Source organism: Anoplopoma fimbria, chromosome 15 (genome assembly GCF_027596085.1).
Source record: "Anoplopoma fimbria isolate UVic2021 breed Golden Eagle Sablefish chromosome 15, Afim_UVic_2022, whole genome shotgun sequence".
Classification (NCBI taxonomy): Eukaryota; Metazoa; Chordata; class Actinopteri; order Perciformes; family Anoplopomatidae; genus Anoplopoma; species Anoplopoma fimbria.
Genome location: NC_072463.1, coordinates 22,881,218 through 22,897,787, shown reverse-complemented (window position 1 = coordinate 22,897,787; position 16,570 = coordinate 22,881,218). Strand labels below are relative to the sequence as shown.

At 39.5% G+C, this 16,570-nt stretch overlaps 3 protein-coding genes across 4 annotated transcripts; 2 read left to right on the top strand and 1 right to left on the bottom strand.

The window, feature by feature from the left end:
* The first annotated feature begins 1,750 nt into the window (after nt 1–1,750).
* Nucleotides 1,751–4,117, top strand: LOC129103858 (cannabinoid receptor type 1B-like). The gene is made up of 2 exons (XM_054614478.1): nt 1,751–1,871; nt 2,563–4,117. Exon 2 carries the CDS (start codon nt 2,639–2,641, stop codon nt 4,067–4,069), a length of 1,431 nt encoding a protein of 476 aa, XP_054470453.1. The 5' UTR covers nt 1,751–1,871; nt 2,563–2,638; the 3' UTR covers nt 4,070–4,117.
* A 2,310-nt stretch (nt 4,118–6,427) lies between these two features.
* Nucleotides 6,428–9,827, top strand: LOC129103323 (akirin-2-like). The gene is made up of 6 exons (XM_054613731.1): nt 6,428–6,590; nt 6,867–7,049; nt 7,602–7,745; nt 7,871–8,020; nt 8,654–8,725; nt 8,861–9,827. The coding sequence occupies exons 2-6, from the start codon at nt 6,869–6,871 to the stop codon at nt 8,869–8,871; spliced, it is 558 nt and encodes a 185-aa protein (XP_054469706.1). The 5' UTR covers nt 6,428–6,590; nt 6,867–6,868; the 3' UTR covers nt 8,872–9,827.
* A 2-nt stretch (nt 9,828–9,829) lies between these two features.
* Nucleotides 9,830–15,920, bottom strand: orc3 (origin recognition complex, subunit 3). Of its 2 annotated transcripts, none has more exons than XM_054613729.1 (20): nt 15,738–15,920; nt 15,559–15,616; nt 15,386–15,483; nt 14,399–14,537; nt 14,092–14,196; nt 13,809–13,972; nt 13,573–13,712; nt 13,214–13,373; nt 12,871–12,984; nt 12,606–12,739; nt 12,311–12,374; nt 12,094–12,210; nt 11,883–11,962; nt 11,461–11,594; nt 11,226–11,320; nt 11,014–11,111; nt 10,771–10,912; nt 10,572–10,688; nt 10,236–10,315; nt 9,830–10,055 (listed from the first exon to the last, which is right to left on the bottom strand). In XM_054613729.1, the coding sequence occupies exons 1-20, from the start codon at nt 15,759–15,761 to the stop codon at nt 9,950–9,952; spliced, it is 2,169 nt and encodes a 722-aa protein (XP_054469704.1). In that variant the 5' UTR covers nt 15,762–15,920; the 3' UTR covers nt 9,830–9,949. The 2 variants fall into 2 exon arrangements, with proteins under 2 accessions (XP_054469704.1, XP_054469705.1); XM_054613730.1 differs by having other exon boundaries at nt 14,399–14,528.
* Between the last annotated feature and the right edge of the window lie 650 nt (nt 15,921–16,570).

The following is a 16,570-nucleotide window of genomic DNA, read 5'->3' as shown; positions in this document are numbered from 1 at the left end:
AATAATTGCCCAGCTGCGCAGGACAGGAAAAGGACTCTTAATAGTGTGCATGTGACCCCCAAATGTAGTAAAAAAAAAAAAAAAAAAATAGATTAATGGTGGGGGAAATTCAATGAGGACTTTTAATAGCACTGTGACACTGTACGGTGTCTTTTTTTAAATTCTTCTATCACAAGATTACTGTCGCATTCATATTACAAAAGCTGTAATGAACTGCTATTAAAAACAGCAATACTACAATGTAAAAATACTGTGTTACACGTTAAAGTATAAACAACATGACTCTTTTATGAGTGATGTCATGATTTGTTTCATATTACTGGTTTATTTTGACTGATGCATCATCAGTCAAAATAAACCATCAACATGTAGGGTCATGTTAATGTTGTCACGTTAGAGCTAATTGTAGATACTTTATATACTTTTGGTTGTTTTAGTGTATCATAGTGCATCATCATTTATAACCTCAACATATGATTTGTATTTAAATTATTGTTGTATGAAGTAACTATAGTTGCCACGTAAATAAAGTGGAGTAGCATTAAACGGAAAAATAATACCTTAAAAAGTACATTACTTGAGTAAATGTACTTAGTTACTATCAACCACTGTCCAAAAAGGATCATTGTTGTGCTGTGATAGTCAATTCATACATCAATAATCTGAATTTATTGCAAGCTTATCGTCTTGTTTTTTCTCTACAGCTCAAAAAACATATATGAAATTGTTTCTTCATATTGATATTTAATTATTTTTTTCAAATTTTACAAGAATGAATGATGCATTATTTAGATTTGTCCTATCAGAGCCCAACTGTAAAACATTGTTAAATCCTATTGATTTTCAGGAGCTCTATATCTGTGATTGATTTTGACAGTACTTTTTCCACAGCACTGCCCCTCCCAAATCCCAAATAAGTGTATTTGTATTTCTGTCATTTAATATCTATCATATTTTTTTCATAAACGATCAAACAGGGAGTTAAACTGTACTTCTTAGTTTGTCACTTCAGTGGTTTTCAGAACATCTCACCAAATGACTGCATTTGAGAATGAACCAGCTGGCTAACACTGGCACATTTACAGAAATGTTGATTCATGTGTGATGTTCTTAGAAATAAAGAAATTAGATCAAACTGACGTCTTGTGGATCAAAAACACAAATAATTTGACTGTTTTGGATTACAAACTGTACATTTATTTGACTGGATGACAAAATAAGTATGTATTCACACATAGCCCACATATCATATGGAACATAAAATATGTCTTTGTTTGGTTTAAAAAAACTATGACTTATCATAAAATTGTGGCAAATTGAAGGTTTTTCAACATTAGTGAAATGTTGAGTACCTTTAGATATGATATTTCTACATATTGGGTTTTAATCAGGTCAGACTAGCAAACAGTATTATTATTGATATTAATATTATTATTGGGACACTGAACTATGAAACATTAGACATGAAGGCTGTTTTATCATATATTGCCTGCAGCAGCTGGTTTGATCTTGTATAAATAGGTGTGGATGATGCTCAGGGATGAACTATCTGCTGCTGCACTGTCTAATGCACTCAAACACCTCAACCACGTGACCAGCAGGCGCACAAAAAGGAGCCTTAACACCGCCCGCTTCCACAAACACTCTCTCTCTCTATGTCTCTCTCTCTCTCTCTCTCCACATCGACATTGTCAGCAAGCTAATCAGAAAAACAAAAAACATTTCTCACCCTGGGTTGCAATTATCTTTGGAGTTGCTGCAACTGTTGGTGAAGAGAGTTGAGACAGCAGACTGGTTTACTCCCAGTTTAATTCATTCTTCTTTTATTCCATCATGTATCGTGGGAGGATGTTTGTTCTGACACAATCAAGGTATGTTTTTTTTTTTTTGTTGCAATTGTCGTGATGATTTTCAATTTCTATTTTAATTTCTTTGGAGGTGCTTAATTTGTCTTATTGGCCGATATATTCGCAAAGCATTGTTCCAAACAGCACTAAATATTTTCTTTTAACGCATTTTTTTTTTTTTTTTTACAACAGGTCAGGTCATGTTCAATTGTTAGCCAACATTGTTTCTGCTCTTTTAATGTGTCTTATTCATGCAAAGTAACAGTTGATAATTGATATCATCATTACTGGCATCACTATGTAAATGGATCATTGGACAGATATTTGTACTCTTTATCTTGCTTAATTAATCCAGTGATTATGGACAGAAAACAGCTTAATTCTTTATGACCTGCTTTAATTAATAAGAAAGCCTGTCTGTCCTACATACTTAATGCAATGATTTCCCCTGAGGCTGCACAGGTTTGTCATCAACTGTTCAGTTTCCCACTATTGTCTGGGATGCATCTGTTCCGGAGTCAGCTGGCTGATACCATATTCCCCCAAAATCTCCCAGCAACTAATATGTTTTCCATAATGATAACCATTGATGTTACTTAATGTATTCTAATATTTTAATAAACATTTATTATTTGAATGTTATAAGATGTATTAAGTAATTTTTGGGATAAAGTATTGTGTTCCTTATAGAAAAAAAATCTATTTTTTTCCGTAGATGTCCTTTTGTATGGATCTAAAGCTGTAACGCCGCACTCCTCTCCACTGAGCATCTCTACAGCCACAAACCAGCCATGAAGCTGGCTTTGCACAGGATAGCGGGCACCACGATGAGTACATTAACAACAGGTGTCCAGTATCTCGGCTCCAACGACGCCAGCTACGACGACACCTCCAATGACTCGACTCTAATCAAGAACCGAGTCCACTTTGAGAAGCCTCATTCTGCCTCGATCAGTAACTCCTTCCCCGGACTCGTCCGTGTAAATAAGGAGGTCATTTACAGCGGCCTCGCTCCCATTTTCCCCACCAATGTATCAGACTTTCTATTGAGCAATGGCACATCTGTGGAGAGTGGAGGGGCGACACAGTGTGGGGAGGACTTTGTGGACAACATGGAGTGTTTTATGATTCTGACTCCCGGTCAGCAGCTTGCCGTTGCCATCTTGGCGCTCACCCTGGGAACATTTACGGTGCTGGAGAACCTCATGGTGCTGTGCGTGATCCTACACTCCCAGACGCTTCGATCTCGGCCTTCCTACCACTTCATAGGCAGCCTGGCTGTGGCTGATCTGATAGGCAGCATCATTTTTGTCTACAGCTTCTTGGATTTCCATGTCCTCCACAGGAAGGACAGCCCCAATATTTTTCTCTTCAAGCTGGCCGGGGTCATCGCCTCCTTCACCGCCTCCGTAGGCAGTCTGTTTCTCACTGCAATCGACCGCTACATCTCCATCCACAGGCCGATGGCGTACAAACGCATCGTCACAAAGACTAAAGCAGTCATTGCCTTCAGTGTGATGTGGACCATCTCTATCGTCTTCTCACTGCTGCCGCTGCTGGGGTGGAACTGCAAGCGTCTCAACTCTGTCTGCTCTGACATTTTTCCTCTGATCGACCAGAAGTACCTGATGTTCTGGATCGGGATGACAACCATCTTGGTCCTTTTCATCATCTACGCCTACATGTTCATCCTCTGGAAATCCCACCACCATGCCGTCCGTATGCTGAGCCGCAGCTCCCAGAGGAGCGTGATTGTCTACACTGCAGAGGGGACCAAAGTGCAGACAGTGAGGCCCGAGCAGGCCCGGATGGACCTCCGCCTGGCTAAAACCCTGGTTCTGATCCTGGTGGCCCTTATCATCTGCTGGGGCCCGCTTCTTGCCATCATGGTTTATGACCTCTTTGGGAAGGTGAATGACTTCATCAAGACTGTGTTTGCCTTTTGCAGCATGCTCACCCTGCTCAACTCCACCGTGAACCCTGTGATCTACGCCATGAGGAGCAAGGACCTGCGCAGGGCCTTCCTCAACATCTGCCGCGTGTGCCAGGCAGCGACGCAGCCTCTGGACAACAGCGCTGAGAGCGACTGGAACAGCAGGAGTGTGAGAGGCACTTCAGGCGGGGCGGGGAAAGATGGATCCAGCTGTGGAAAGCCTCGAGTAAAAGTAGCCCAGGTTACCGTTTCTGGAGTGACTGGGCCTTCTGCTGCGGAGCCGGTCTAAGAGAGAAGCTGCCTTGCTCTGATATAACTGTGAAGTTATTGTAGAATAGCCCCGATCCTCCTAGTGCACTGCTCTGTTACTGTGAAATGTGCCAAAAAATGACTTAGATACAGAGCTAAATGACAAGTTTCTGTTGCTTTCAAGCTGAAATCTGTAATATGTTATTATAGCTGTATGGCAGAGTGCAATGAGACTCTACAAACTGTGCATTATCTCTTTACTCTGTTATTGAAAAATGGTTTGTTACATTGCACAAGTCTGATGATGATGATGATGATGATGCCAAATGGATCTTATTTTCTTCAGTAAAAAATATAGTGGTATTCACAAGAACCTGTTTTTTCTGTAACAACCGTTACAAACACAGCACTCAGCTCTGACCACAGCTCCTTTGCTGTGGTTTGAAAATGCATTAAGTTACAGATTCCAGCTCCAGTTCCATTTTATTCTTTATTTTTTAACATTACATCATAGTGGCATTAATGCAAGGTGAAACTGTGTCTACTTTCATGCAACATGTCAGTTTTGAATGATAGCACACTGCTTGTATGTGAAATTAGCTATTAATGAAGACCATACAATTGTAAAATTTGCCATTTTATTTATTTATTTATTTATTGCATATTTTTTTACTTTTACTTCGCGAAGCAAAATGGTGAGTCATACTTTGAAATATGAACAGCTTTTGGATCAAATCAAAACTTTAGTCTGTCGTGATTTGAGAATGTAACGTACTTAATAATAACACATGTGCTTTTGAAACAGTTACAGCATTTTGTGAGGAGCTACACTTTGGTATTTCTGTGAAGCATCCATTGTGCCATTGTGTCTCATAACAGTGTGTATAAGCAGAGACATGAGTTCAATAAACATATGAAATTTGTCTATTTTTATCATAATTTTGTCAACATAGCAGGTGTCTGTTATTCAATAAAACAATGAATTCTCAGCAAAACATCCCATCCTCACCTGCGGCTAATATTATGAGTGAATGTATGTTTGAAGCTGTAGGCCAGGCCAGACCTTTTTGGCTTGTTTGACTCGATTAGATTCAACTTTATTGATTAGATTAGATTAGATAAAATTCAACTTCATTGCCAAAGTACAAGTACTGAGACAGCATTGTGTGGTTTAGCATCGATCGGAAGTGCAAAAAGCGCAGAGTGATGTACTTATGTAAAGTGCTGATATATATCAAATAAGCAGCAGGCGAAGGGGTAGATATGAATATGCTAAAATAGATACAATATGTGCAACAGTCACAGTATGCAAAATATATAGTTTAGGGATAAGTACAGGTTGTGGCAAATGTCTATTGAAGATCAATATCAAGAAGTACTACCTTGAGCCTTCCTCGTAGCACTTATTGCATTCATATTAGTTGTTGCATTTACTGTATTCGTATCAGTCCGCTGCACTTATTGAATTCGTATCTGTTTACTGCACTTATCATATTCGTAGTAGTTTGTAGCACTTGTTATATTCGTATTAGTCTGTTGCAATTATTGTTTTCGTAGTAATTTGCCTCTGCACTATACTTTTGCTCTGGTTTATGCTTTAAGATGCTTGTTTAAGAAAGGAGATGCACTTATGACTTCTGGTGACTAGTAGTTCTCTATGTTGAACACACTTCCTGTAAGTCTCTTTGGATAAAAGCGTCTGCTAAATGACTGTAATGTAATGTACTGTAGTTTATATATCCTTTATAGATATAGTGCAAACAAGAGACATAGTAGAAAAAACAAACAAGTATTTTAAACAAGTAAGTAAGAAAAAAAACCACAATAACTAAGAGAAAAATCTTATAAATACAGAGAGAATAATTATAGTTATGGTATTGCACCCTGAGCCTTCCGCTTAGCACTTATTGTATTCCTATTAGTTTGTTTCTATACTTTTGCTCTGGTTTATGCTTTAAGATGCTTGTTTAAGAAAGGAGATGCACTTATGACTTCTGGTGACTAGTAGTTCTCTATGTTGAATACACTTATTGTAAGTCACTTTGGATAAAAGCGTCTGCTAAATGACTGTAATGTAATGTGATGTAATGTAATGTATTGTGTTTCCTCATGACAGGCTATGGTCATAATAAGTGAATGAGGTTTCTTATGTTACACTGCCCTCTTGTGGAGAGAAAAGAGACACCATGCATCCATTGTGTTGCTTATGTACTTAATCAAGCTGATAAATTATATTACAGCATAACGAGGCTCAAATTAAATTAAATTAAATCCAACACGTGAATGTTTGGCTTTCATGTGAACGAGGACGACGATAATAACCTTCCATTTCTCATTATCACCACAATTCACTACATTACCCAGAATGCCTTGCGGCGCATTTCGCTTGTGACGTCACCAGCGAGAGAGAAGCCGACAGCCCAGCAGAAACAAGGCTAGCTCCCCCCGTCCAGCAGCGCACAGTTGGCCCGCAGCCGGCGGATCGTCAGCGCAACTTTTGAGAAGCAACTTTTTTAAAGAACAAACACTTTTGAGTGTTTGTAACGTCCAGCCTGAATAAGGTAAGCAAGCTGTGTTTGTATTCAAACGTTGAACCGGGACGTGTTGTGTGCCGGAGCTAACGTTAGCTTTGTTTTCTTTTTGTGAGTGTTAGCTAGCGGCTACAGCTAGCGTTAGCCTGCTAGCAAACACTCCAAAGAAAAGCCTCAGCTGCGCATTCTGGTTAGCATGTAAGCTACAATCCCCACTGTCACTAGCAGGGCGTGTTACACCAGTCTGGGTTAATGTGCTGTTTTGTTGCTTTGTACCCCTCCTCTCTCCCCATTTAAACCCTGAAGTCATGGCGTGTGGAGCCACCCTGAAGAGGACCATGGATTTCGATCCTCTGCTGAGTCCAACGTCCCCGAAAAGACGGAGATGCATCCCCGTGTCCCCCTCGTCCTCCTCCTCCTCATCCCCTAGGAAGTATCTGAGCATGGAGCCCTCGCCATTTGGGGAGTCGTCGTCAAGGCTTAGTGCAGGTAATGTGACTGATGTTGGCCTGCTTGGTGAGAGGTATTAGCAACACTACCAGAAAACACTAACCAGTACATTACATTACATTACAGTCATTTAGCAGACGCTTTTATCCAAAGCGACTTACAATAAGTGTATTCAACATAGGTATTCAAGAGAACTACTAGTCACCAGAAGTCATAAGTGCATCTCCTTTCTTAAACAAGCATCTTAAAGCATAAACCAGAGCAAAAGTATAGTGCAGAGGCAAATTACTACGAAAACAATAATTGCAACAGACTAATACGAATATAGTAAGTGCTACAAACTACTACGAATAGGATAAGTGCAGTAAACTAATACAAATTCAATAAGTGCAGCGAACTGATACGAATACAGTAAGTGCAACAACTAATACGAGTGCAATAAGTGCTACGAGGAAGGCTCAGGGTAGTACTTCTTAAACAGATAAGCTTACCAATGTTTAGATGTCCTAACATGTCAGCTGTTTTCACTTCACTGATCAACCTCTCTCTCTCTCTGTCTTTTTTTTTTTTTACTTTCTTTTGTCCAACTAGAACAAATCCTCAACAGCATCAAGCAGGAGTACAAACGCATTCAAAAGAGGAAGCATCTAGATGCAGGCTACCAACAGTCAGAGTGCTGCTATTCTCCAGAGTCCCCATCCCAGTCGTCCACTATGAATGTTTCCAGCATGCCAGGTGGGTTGAGTAACACACCGCCTTACAGGAGAGACTGCTCTGAAATGACCGTGGCATGTATTCAGGCAACTAGAAATACCATACACGCAATGATTCTTAGGGGTTTTTTTGTTTGATTTTCACAGGAACGTCCTCTGGAGGGGTTTCTCCTACTAGAAAAGAACAGCCATTATTCACCCTCAGACAAGTCGGAATGATCTGTGAACGCCTGCTGAAAGAAAAGGAAGAGAAGGTGCGGGAGGAATATGAGGAGACCATGACCTCAAAACTGGCAGGTTGGTGCACATTGAGCAAGTTGTTATGACTCAGAACAACACAGATCTGTCATCAACCCAACACCTAAAGGCTTCCAATTTCAAATCATCACATTTGAAAAAAAATGGAAGGAGCAAATGTTTTTGCATTGCTGCGAATAGTTGATAAGCAAAATTGTTGATGGTAAACGTTCTGTTAATTGATTAATGCACTTTTCTTTGAATCACTGATTGTAAAAAGGGATCAGCATGGTACATTTATAATTAAATATATGAAATGTCAAATTCTCGATAAGGTTAAAGAGCCCTAAGTCTTGTCTTGAAGTGCTTTAATAGTCTGACCAGCTGTCAAATACAAAAGATATCACATTACTGTTTAAAAGTAAACAAAGCAAACAAATTCTCAAAATTGTGTCACAACAGGCAAATGTTTTTTTTTGTTTTTTTTTCCCACTTCACAAAGCCAGATTTGAATTGATTCCTGACCACAGTCAATAATATTTCACACGTGTGTGATCCACATGATAGATGAGACAAGTCAGTGGGGGGGGGATTATAATTAGAAGTCCAGAAGATTAGTTCCAATAATGTACATAAGTTTTCACAACTTTGTTGCACAATAGTAATTCTTATATCCTGTCATGTACTTTTCAGAACAATATGACACCTTTGTGAAGTTCACACATGATCAGTTGATGCGACGATTCGGGGAACAACCTGCAAGCTGTGAGTTATTTAATCATTTCCACATTCCTATCTCACTGGCAAATACTTGAAGTGAGAGTCTTGGATCTTTTGGAAGTTAAAGTAACAATTCTTTTTTCTTTTCTTTGTATTTTGTTTCATCTCCCTCTTCACCAGATGTTTCCTGAGTGTGGCCCAGAAATCTTTTGCAAGACATCCTTCTCTTGCTGCAAGCTATCATGTGATATCTCAAGAAAGAAGAAAAAAAAAAAGCTCATCATTGTAAGAGATTCAGTTAAGCTAGTTTAAATGAAACTTTTCTTACTGTGCCATATTTCTGTCTTTGGGCAAAGGTTTATATGAAGCTGTTGTCAGTTGTTACCACTCTGTTGTTAGCAACTAGGTGCTTCCTTATGTAAATTAATGGACCCTATCTCTTACCAGTGGCCTATGTTCCTCCTGCTGTACGTGTATCTACAGTTATCTCACTTTTGTAATGATTCCCAGCATTCCAGGCTTTGTCACTTGTTTTCTGTTTGTTACATGTAAATATGATAAAGCAGTGCAAGAGTTTTACTTAAGGTTTGCTGGTCAATCTGAGAGGAAGGGGAAGAAACAGCAGAACAGAGGGAATGTGTTTGCAGTTTGTCCTCTGTTCATTGCTTTTTAAATTGAGCATTAAGTGGGCTAATTAGAATTTTTTTTTGTTCTCCCTACCAGTGTTTTATTTATATTGACTTTTGTTTTGCTGGTATCACTTTGAAACCAATGTACTTATTGGAAAAAATAAAAAATCTTAAGAGTTGACAATTGTATTGATGCATGTTAAACATTGTTATGGTACTGTTGTGTTTTGGTTAACTGATGCCTTTCGTCTTTAAGAATATTGGTTCAAGTTAAGTCAATTACACCACAAATTGTCACCTAACTTAAATACTATGCATCTGTGTATTAGCTGTGCCTTCAGTATAGGAAAGTTTGCTCAGCCTTTCCAAGGTAAGTTTATAGAACCTCTTTTCACTGCAGGTACTACTGTAAACATCTTGTGGAACATCCAGCACCCAATATAATCTCTGTACTATATCATAGATGTTTCGCTTAATACACGGTTATGAGTAAAAAATAAACATGGCACCATGGTTATCAGACAGTACTCGCATATATTTTATTAGAGGGGAAAATACAGTACAAAATATAAATCCAAGTCAAGTTTAGTAAGAGCTTAACTGAAGGGAGGCTGATGTACATTAAGGAGTGGTTTCTTGGTCAGCAGCCTCCCCAGGTGAGTCGAGCCACGTGGTCAGTCTTCTGTTTGGTGGACTTTATGAAGCCCAGAAATTCGAGCTCAGACACAGCTCGGATGAATCGAGCGCTAGAGAACATGCTAAGGAACACAACTTATTAGTTGTGGCAAAAGTAAAACATTTACATAAAATCACTTCATTGTTTGAACTAACTTGTTTAACGTCCCTGTCAAAGAAACTAGCAAAACAATAAGTATTAAAATGGTGGGAAGAAAAACATGTTTGTAGATGAAGTTACGGAAGGATACTGTTTGACATCATCCACTTTCCCGAAATTTTCAGAATCTGGTTCATTGCCCTCAGCAGCAGAAACCACAATGGCATAGGCCTGAAAACAAATAAACACAGGGTTTCTTTCATGTCTGTATCTGGACCATTCTTGGCCAATAATGAACTTTCAGATCAATAACGTGAAACATCGATCCTTGGGATAAATAACGTCTCATGAGAATGAAAAACAAACTTCCAACCATCAAACTTGTAGGGCAAAAGGTACACTGTATAAACATTATCATCTCTTGTTTGTCCTTTTGGTTGGTGTACTTTATTAGACAATTATCACATTATTCTGTAAACAAACTTACCTCCAGCCAGTCGTAGAGGTTTATCAGTCTGCCGCACTCCAGATGGAGTTTGTACACGATGCAGATATCTGGAGCAGCGTTAGAGACAACCCCATCCTCGGTCTTCAGGCGGTCATTCTGGAAGAAGAGGCTCCAATAAATACTTTCATTGCTCGTGATTAGATAGCTGCATGCTTGCTAAGATGAAAAGCGTGTGTACCTGAAGATAGTAGTAGGGACTGTTGAGTGCAGCCTGAATGGAGGTGCGAGGTGTTGCGTTCAGGTGGCGTCTCACAGTGGCAGAAGAAGTGTAGTAGTATACCTCATACAGTGTCTGAGACTCCGGGGGAGACAGGTGACTCCTGGGTGGGAGAGAGAGATCATTTCTATCATAGTAATGTAATTTATTAATTGTTTGAAAATTGTTACACTTTCAGCAGAGCAAGAACATAAAATGTCTTACTTTACTAAGCTGTCGATAAAATCAAGCGCTTCATTTCGCAGAGCCTCGAACGGACTCAGTTTCTTGGATCTCCGAGACTCGTTCATCTCCAGCAGCGTCTAAAATAAGAGAATTTCCAATCTGTCACTTTATGAATCAAAGACATCAGTGAGGTGGAAAATCTGTTCACCCACATGCTGTGAAGATGACGTTCTTCATAAAACAATAAAAACCTTCTGCAGCTGGAACAGATCTGTTTTCTTCTGAAGGTTTTTCAGTGGAGAGGTCATGCTGTCTTCCAGAGGAGGGGGGGGTTCAGCAGCTACTGCTGTTTAGAACACGACAAAAGGAGGAGAGTATTACTTTAGAACAGAAACAATCCCACGGTGAATGCAAAAATGAGGGAGGGGAAGAATCTGTTCACACAATAACGTTGCGTGGGTGCTCCGCTTCATTTTTAATACTTACTGTCCAACTGCTTAAATTTGGCGAGCATGTCTTCCAGCTGGACGAGAGCGTTCTTCATCTTCTTTGACTTGACAGGCTGCAGAATCTCCTCACACCTCTGTAGCAAAGCAAACAGCTGATCTTTAGCCATCATCCTGGGGGGGAAAGCACAGGAGGTTTAAACATGAGTGGCACACAAAGGGGGTTAACTTCAGACTGGGTTGTTTGTGGACTGACGTCTGGTTTGTTTACAATAAAAGCCAGTGTGAAAAGGTACAGTTCTGTATTACTGTATACAAGTGGCTATTTGGCCACCAGGAGGAGCAACAACAATCCCAATATCCTTGAATATGTTGTCATCTAGTGGTAAAATGTGTAAATGAAGTTGGCTAAGGAACTTTTTGTTCATTTGTTGTTCCTACAAGTTAAATATCCAGACTTACTTCAGAAGCTTCATGGATGACTGGTAGTCCTCATTCTCCCATATGTTCTTCTCCAGACATATTAAATGAAGCTCTCTGATCTGTAACACACAGATAATCCGGTGATACATCAAGTCAGTTTGGAAAAAACAACAACCTGACACTATTATTTCAACACAAGAAGTATTTTCAACTTTTGTTTTGTACACTTCTAAAGCAGCATAAGTCTTGCCTGTTTTCCGAGGGGATACCGAGGTAATGAAGAGGTCAGAGTATGGAGACATCTCAGGATGGGGTAATAGGTCTTGTGATATTTGCGAAGGTCCTTTATGAGCCTCTGACACACCTCCTTAAAAAACAGAAAAAACCTGAAGCATTAGATTCTGTCCAGGTATGTGCAATAACCTCTGGCTAATGCCACAGGTGCAGAGATAAAACAAAGAATGTACCTTTAAATGAGTGTCATCTGTTAACAGAGTCTCTTGTGCCTCAGGTTCCTGCTTCTCTACATACCTGGGAAAACACACAGGTTTGACTTGATTTAAAGGCTTTATTTTACTTTCGAAAAGGTAAACCAAACCAATACAACAAGCTACCAACCCACATGAAAAACTTACCTGCGTTTTGGTTGGTTTATTTAAACAGTTTAAGGTTTTGTCCACTTGGAATCATTGCAAACCAATTGTGCATATGTGTGTGTGCGTGTGCGTGTGCGTGTTTGTCTGTGTTTGAGTGCATGTGTACCTTTTGAACGACTGCAGCTGCCTGATCCTCTCCAAGTCTTGTTGACCAAGCTGCGTCACATTCAGCAGAGCCGTCTTCTTTTTACAGCACAGCACACTGAGAGGCTGAGAGTGAAAGTGCTCCAGCAGGGCCAGCTGCACCGAGACGGAGCAGAGAGTTTGTTTAGCACATGTGCTTATCTCTAACAGATGTACAGACAACGAGACAAACAGAGGATACGCCGATAAGACGCATATTGAATTATTATTTAAAAGCTACTCTGTACCTGAATGCCCTTGATGAAGTTTCTCACTGAGAAATCGTGGTAGAGGAAGATGCTGATCAGAACCTGCATCACTTTACCGTTGAGCTTAAAAGGGAACTGAGGTGTCAGGATCAACTGGAAACATGGACAAGACAAAAAAAATACAATGAACTTCTTAACACAATACAAAAACTCTTGATAAAATCTTAATAATAGAGAACAGCAGAAAATATGTAGATTTTTTTCTTCTTATATACCTGCAAAAGTAGGTAGTTAAATATCGGAGAAAAACTCAAAAGAAACAGTTTTAATTGTGAATAGAAGTTGTATTTATTGTGTACTTTATGTGAGACTGAAAAACTACCTTGTCAATGACTGTGGCCAGGTGCTGTGTACAGGAGAGGGACTGGAAGAGCTCTATGCACAGCAGGGAGGACACAGAGTGGGGCAGCATGTGCTGGATGGTGCTGGGTGATGTGGCGATACCAAAGATGAACATCAGTGGGAGACGCTCAATGTACCGGCTGTGGAAGGGAGAACATGATGGATGAACTGTTCCTCAGTGGGTCACTTTGTTTAAAACTGGTTTAGGTGGATACAAAAGCAGACTGATTTCAAAGTTTGCCAAATTATTTTATTGTAATTCTGTAAAAAAAAGGAACAAAACTGGAACACAATTACAAGGAAACAGTTCAGTTGTTCAAGCTCAACGTTTCTAGTTACCTGCAGATGAGTATAAAGTCCTGAAGAACTTTTGGGTTGAAAGCCTCCAAGTCTTTGAAAATAATCACAATGGGCTGCTGCTGCGGATCATCTCTGACAGGAGAACTACGCTTCTTTCCAGGAGTGTCGGTGTTGTCTTTCTGAAATACAAAAGTGATTTCAGGTGATCAAATTATTTTTATGCACCCAATTGGAAATGTTAACTCATGTACTCTAGTTATGCTTTATGTGCCCACCCTTGTTTTTGAATTGTACCAAGCACAAAGTGTACTGAGGGAGCAGTGAACGCTCTTGTTGAGCTGAGTGCCAGACTGCTCAGCCTCCTCCTCTTCCTCATCATCCACAGTCACAACAGTGTCCATTAACCTCTCCAGGACCCTCTTCATCAGATGCTTCAATGCTGAAATGATAAAAGCAAACAACAAAAAACTGTATTGATGGTACATGACAAAATAACCATTACTATCTAAAGATACTTCTTCAAAATCAAAAAGCAAAGCGATCCTTTGAGTCCCTTACCTCCGCACTCTTTGGCCTGTACCGAGGCCACATGAGGAGTGACAGACTGCTGGAGCAGGTCAGACAGACTCTGGAAGGTCATGTCATGGTCCGGGACATTCACACCTATGGAGGACATCAAGAGGAAAAAGGCAGACAAAATGTATGACTCAATGTAGGATTAAGCTTAAACGCTCAAAAGGCATAACACAAGATTGATGGAACTAAAAGGAGGATGGAAAGGATTTGTTTCCATTATATTTTAAATTGGCTGTTTGGATAATCAATAAGCAGATCTCAAATGTAACTGCCTCTTTTTACAACATACCGAGCACAAGGGCCGCCGTGGGAATCTCACTGGCCCTCATCTTTGATGCCCAGTCACTGTGCTGGCGAGTGGAAGAGCACTTCCTCGTGAAGTCCAGCAAGCTGTCCAAGATGTTCCTGTTGAGTTCATCCTGTAAAGCCTCACATACAGCAGAAGATAGGTTTATTGAACGTCTTCTCTTCTCTACCAAAATGTAGAAATTGTTTAAGAGACCTTCATAACCATCTGATAATGCACTGTTCAATTGTATATTAGGCCATTTTGATAGCAGCCCCTTTGGCATTTCATAGCAGGGTGAACACAGGTGTAATTGATTAAATAAGTGTCCCCCATTCTATTGATTGTGCCCTGGCCCACCTAAATGCAACAGGTCCATAATTAATGTTAATAATTACACCTGTGTTTGCCCGGCAACACGTCAAAATGGCTGCTGTGGAAAGGACCTACTAAGGTGGTATCTCCTGTTTTTTGCCAGCACATCTGGTTGTTTTTAATGACACTGCTTTAGTTGTGTATAATGTCCAGACACCACTACTGAGGATTGAAATATTAAGTATATATATATATATATATATATATATATATATATATATATATATATATATATTCAGTCAGTGTAATGCTTATGATGTATTGCACTCGTATTAGTTGTTGCACTTAACTGTATTCGTATCAGTTCGCTGCACTTATTGAATTTATTAGTTTACTGCACTTATCCTATTCGTAGTAGTTTGTAGCACTTATTATATTCGTATTAGTCTGTTGCAATTATTGTTTTCGTAGTAATTTGCCTCTGCACTATACTTTTGCTCTGGTTTATGCTTTAAGATGCTTGTTTAAGAAAGGAGATGCACTTATGACTTCTGGTGACTAGTAGTTCTCTTGAATACCTATGTTGAATACACTTCCTGTAAGTCGCTTTGGATAAAAGCGACTGCTAAATGACTGTAATGTAATGTAATGTAATGTAATGTAATGTATAACCACCTCTGTGTCCGTTTTAATTTTGTCCCATAGATCCTGACAAAGTTTGAATCGTGTCCCACTGTTCTCTGAGCCATCGCAGCCATTGATGAAATGATCCTCTGTGGAGGAAAAGACAACAACGTCAGGACATCTGAAGTAAGCATACTTCTATTAAAAACATTATCACAACTCACCCAAACTGAGAGGCGTCGTCTTCTTCTTCTTTGCACTTGGCTTGAAAACAAAGCAGCCCTGAAAGAGCAACGTGACAGTTCCCCATGAACGTAAACAGAGACGCCATGCTGGTTTATTCATTCATCAGGTGAGTGAAGCTTAACGTTCTAAGCAGCATGACGTCAGAACATTACGTTACCTTGGAGACAGATGACGTAGACATCTCAGCATGTACCTGTTGTTTAATATATTTTTTTTAGGATCGGACGGTCGGATAAAAGTGAAATATGTGTTTGATATTCTGCTTGGCGCGGTGTTTAACAAACTCGCCTCCACTTCCCGCCAATGTGACGTTTACGGAAAGAGTTGTGTTCAAGATTTCAAAAACCCCAAAACGGTCACATGTGTTTATAGCGTCACTTTGTCTAAGTTTTAAGTTACCAGGCATGATTAAAGCTGTCGTGAATAAACTGAAATGAGTTTATGCAACCTTGAAGATTTTAAGCATAGTTTTATTTTTTATTTTACGTTATTCCTCACCCTAGTTTTAGCTGCGGTGGGTTTCTTTTTATCATTGCTGGTCTTGAACACACCCCTGGTTTCGCTGTTGGTGCCTCTCTGTCTGCAGCTCTGCAGCTCTAAATCTGAGTCCTGTTGCAGTGTTTAATGTTCATACTTAGAGTTGGAAAGCGTGTAAAACTGATGCTCCCAAACCCTACTAATAACGTAATCATGTATACAATAGTAGTAGTATAAGTACTATTATTTAATATTAAACATTTCTATCAGGATGCAAAGTTTACTTTGCATGATTTTAGTTATCTCATGAAAACTGTGACCTGGACAGGGATTTATTTTCCCCCTTTTAATATGAACTGTCTTTAGTTAGCATTATGCATATTGTATTCTGTTGGGTGTCTATACCTCTAAACCTACATCATGTCAGACATGGTTGTGTCTTTATATTTAAAAAATAGAACATTTTCAGGTAAAATAATTTCACATTTATAAATTTATGTTGGTTCCTATGCA

Excerpts from the sequence above, each read along its gene's own strand:
- LOC129103858 (XM_054614478.1), top strand. The coding sequence starts at position 2,639 with ATGAAGCTGGCTTTGCACAGGATAGCGGGCACCACGATGAGTACATTA.
- LOC129103323 (XM_054613731.1), top strand. The coding sequence starts at position 6,869 with ATGGCGTGTGGAGCCACCCTGAAGAGGACCATGGATTTCGATCCTCTG. Across the intron at positions 7,050-7,601 it reads GTCGTCAAGGCTTAGTGCAG|AACAAATCCTCAACAGCATC; the intron begins GTAATGTGACTG and ends TTGTCCAACTAG. Across the intron at positions 8,021-8,653 it reads CATGACCTCAAAACTGGCAG|AACAATATGACACCTTTGTG; the intron begins GTTGGTGCACAT and ends TGTACTTTTCAG.
- orc3 (XM_054613729.1), bottom strand. The coding sequence starts at position 15,761 with ATGTCTACGTCATCTGTCTCCAAG. Across the intron at positions 14,197-14,398 it reads CACGGCGGCCCTTGTGCTCG|GTGTGAATGTCCCGGACCAT; the intron begins GTATGTTGTAAA and ends TGTCCTCCATAG. Across the intron at positions 12,211-12,310 it reads CAGATGACACTCATTTAAAG|GAGGTGTGTCAGAGGCTCAT; the intron begins GTACATTCTTTG and ends CTGTTTTTTAAG.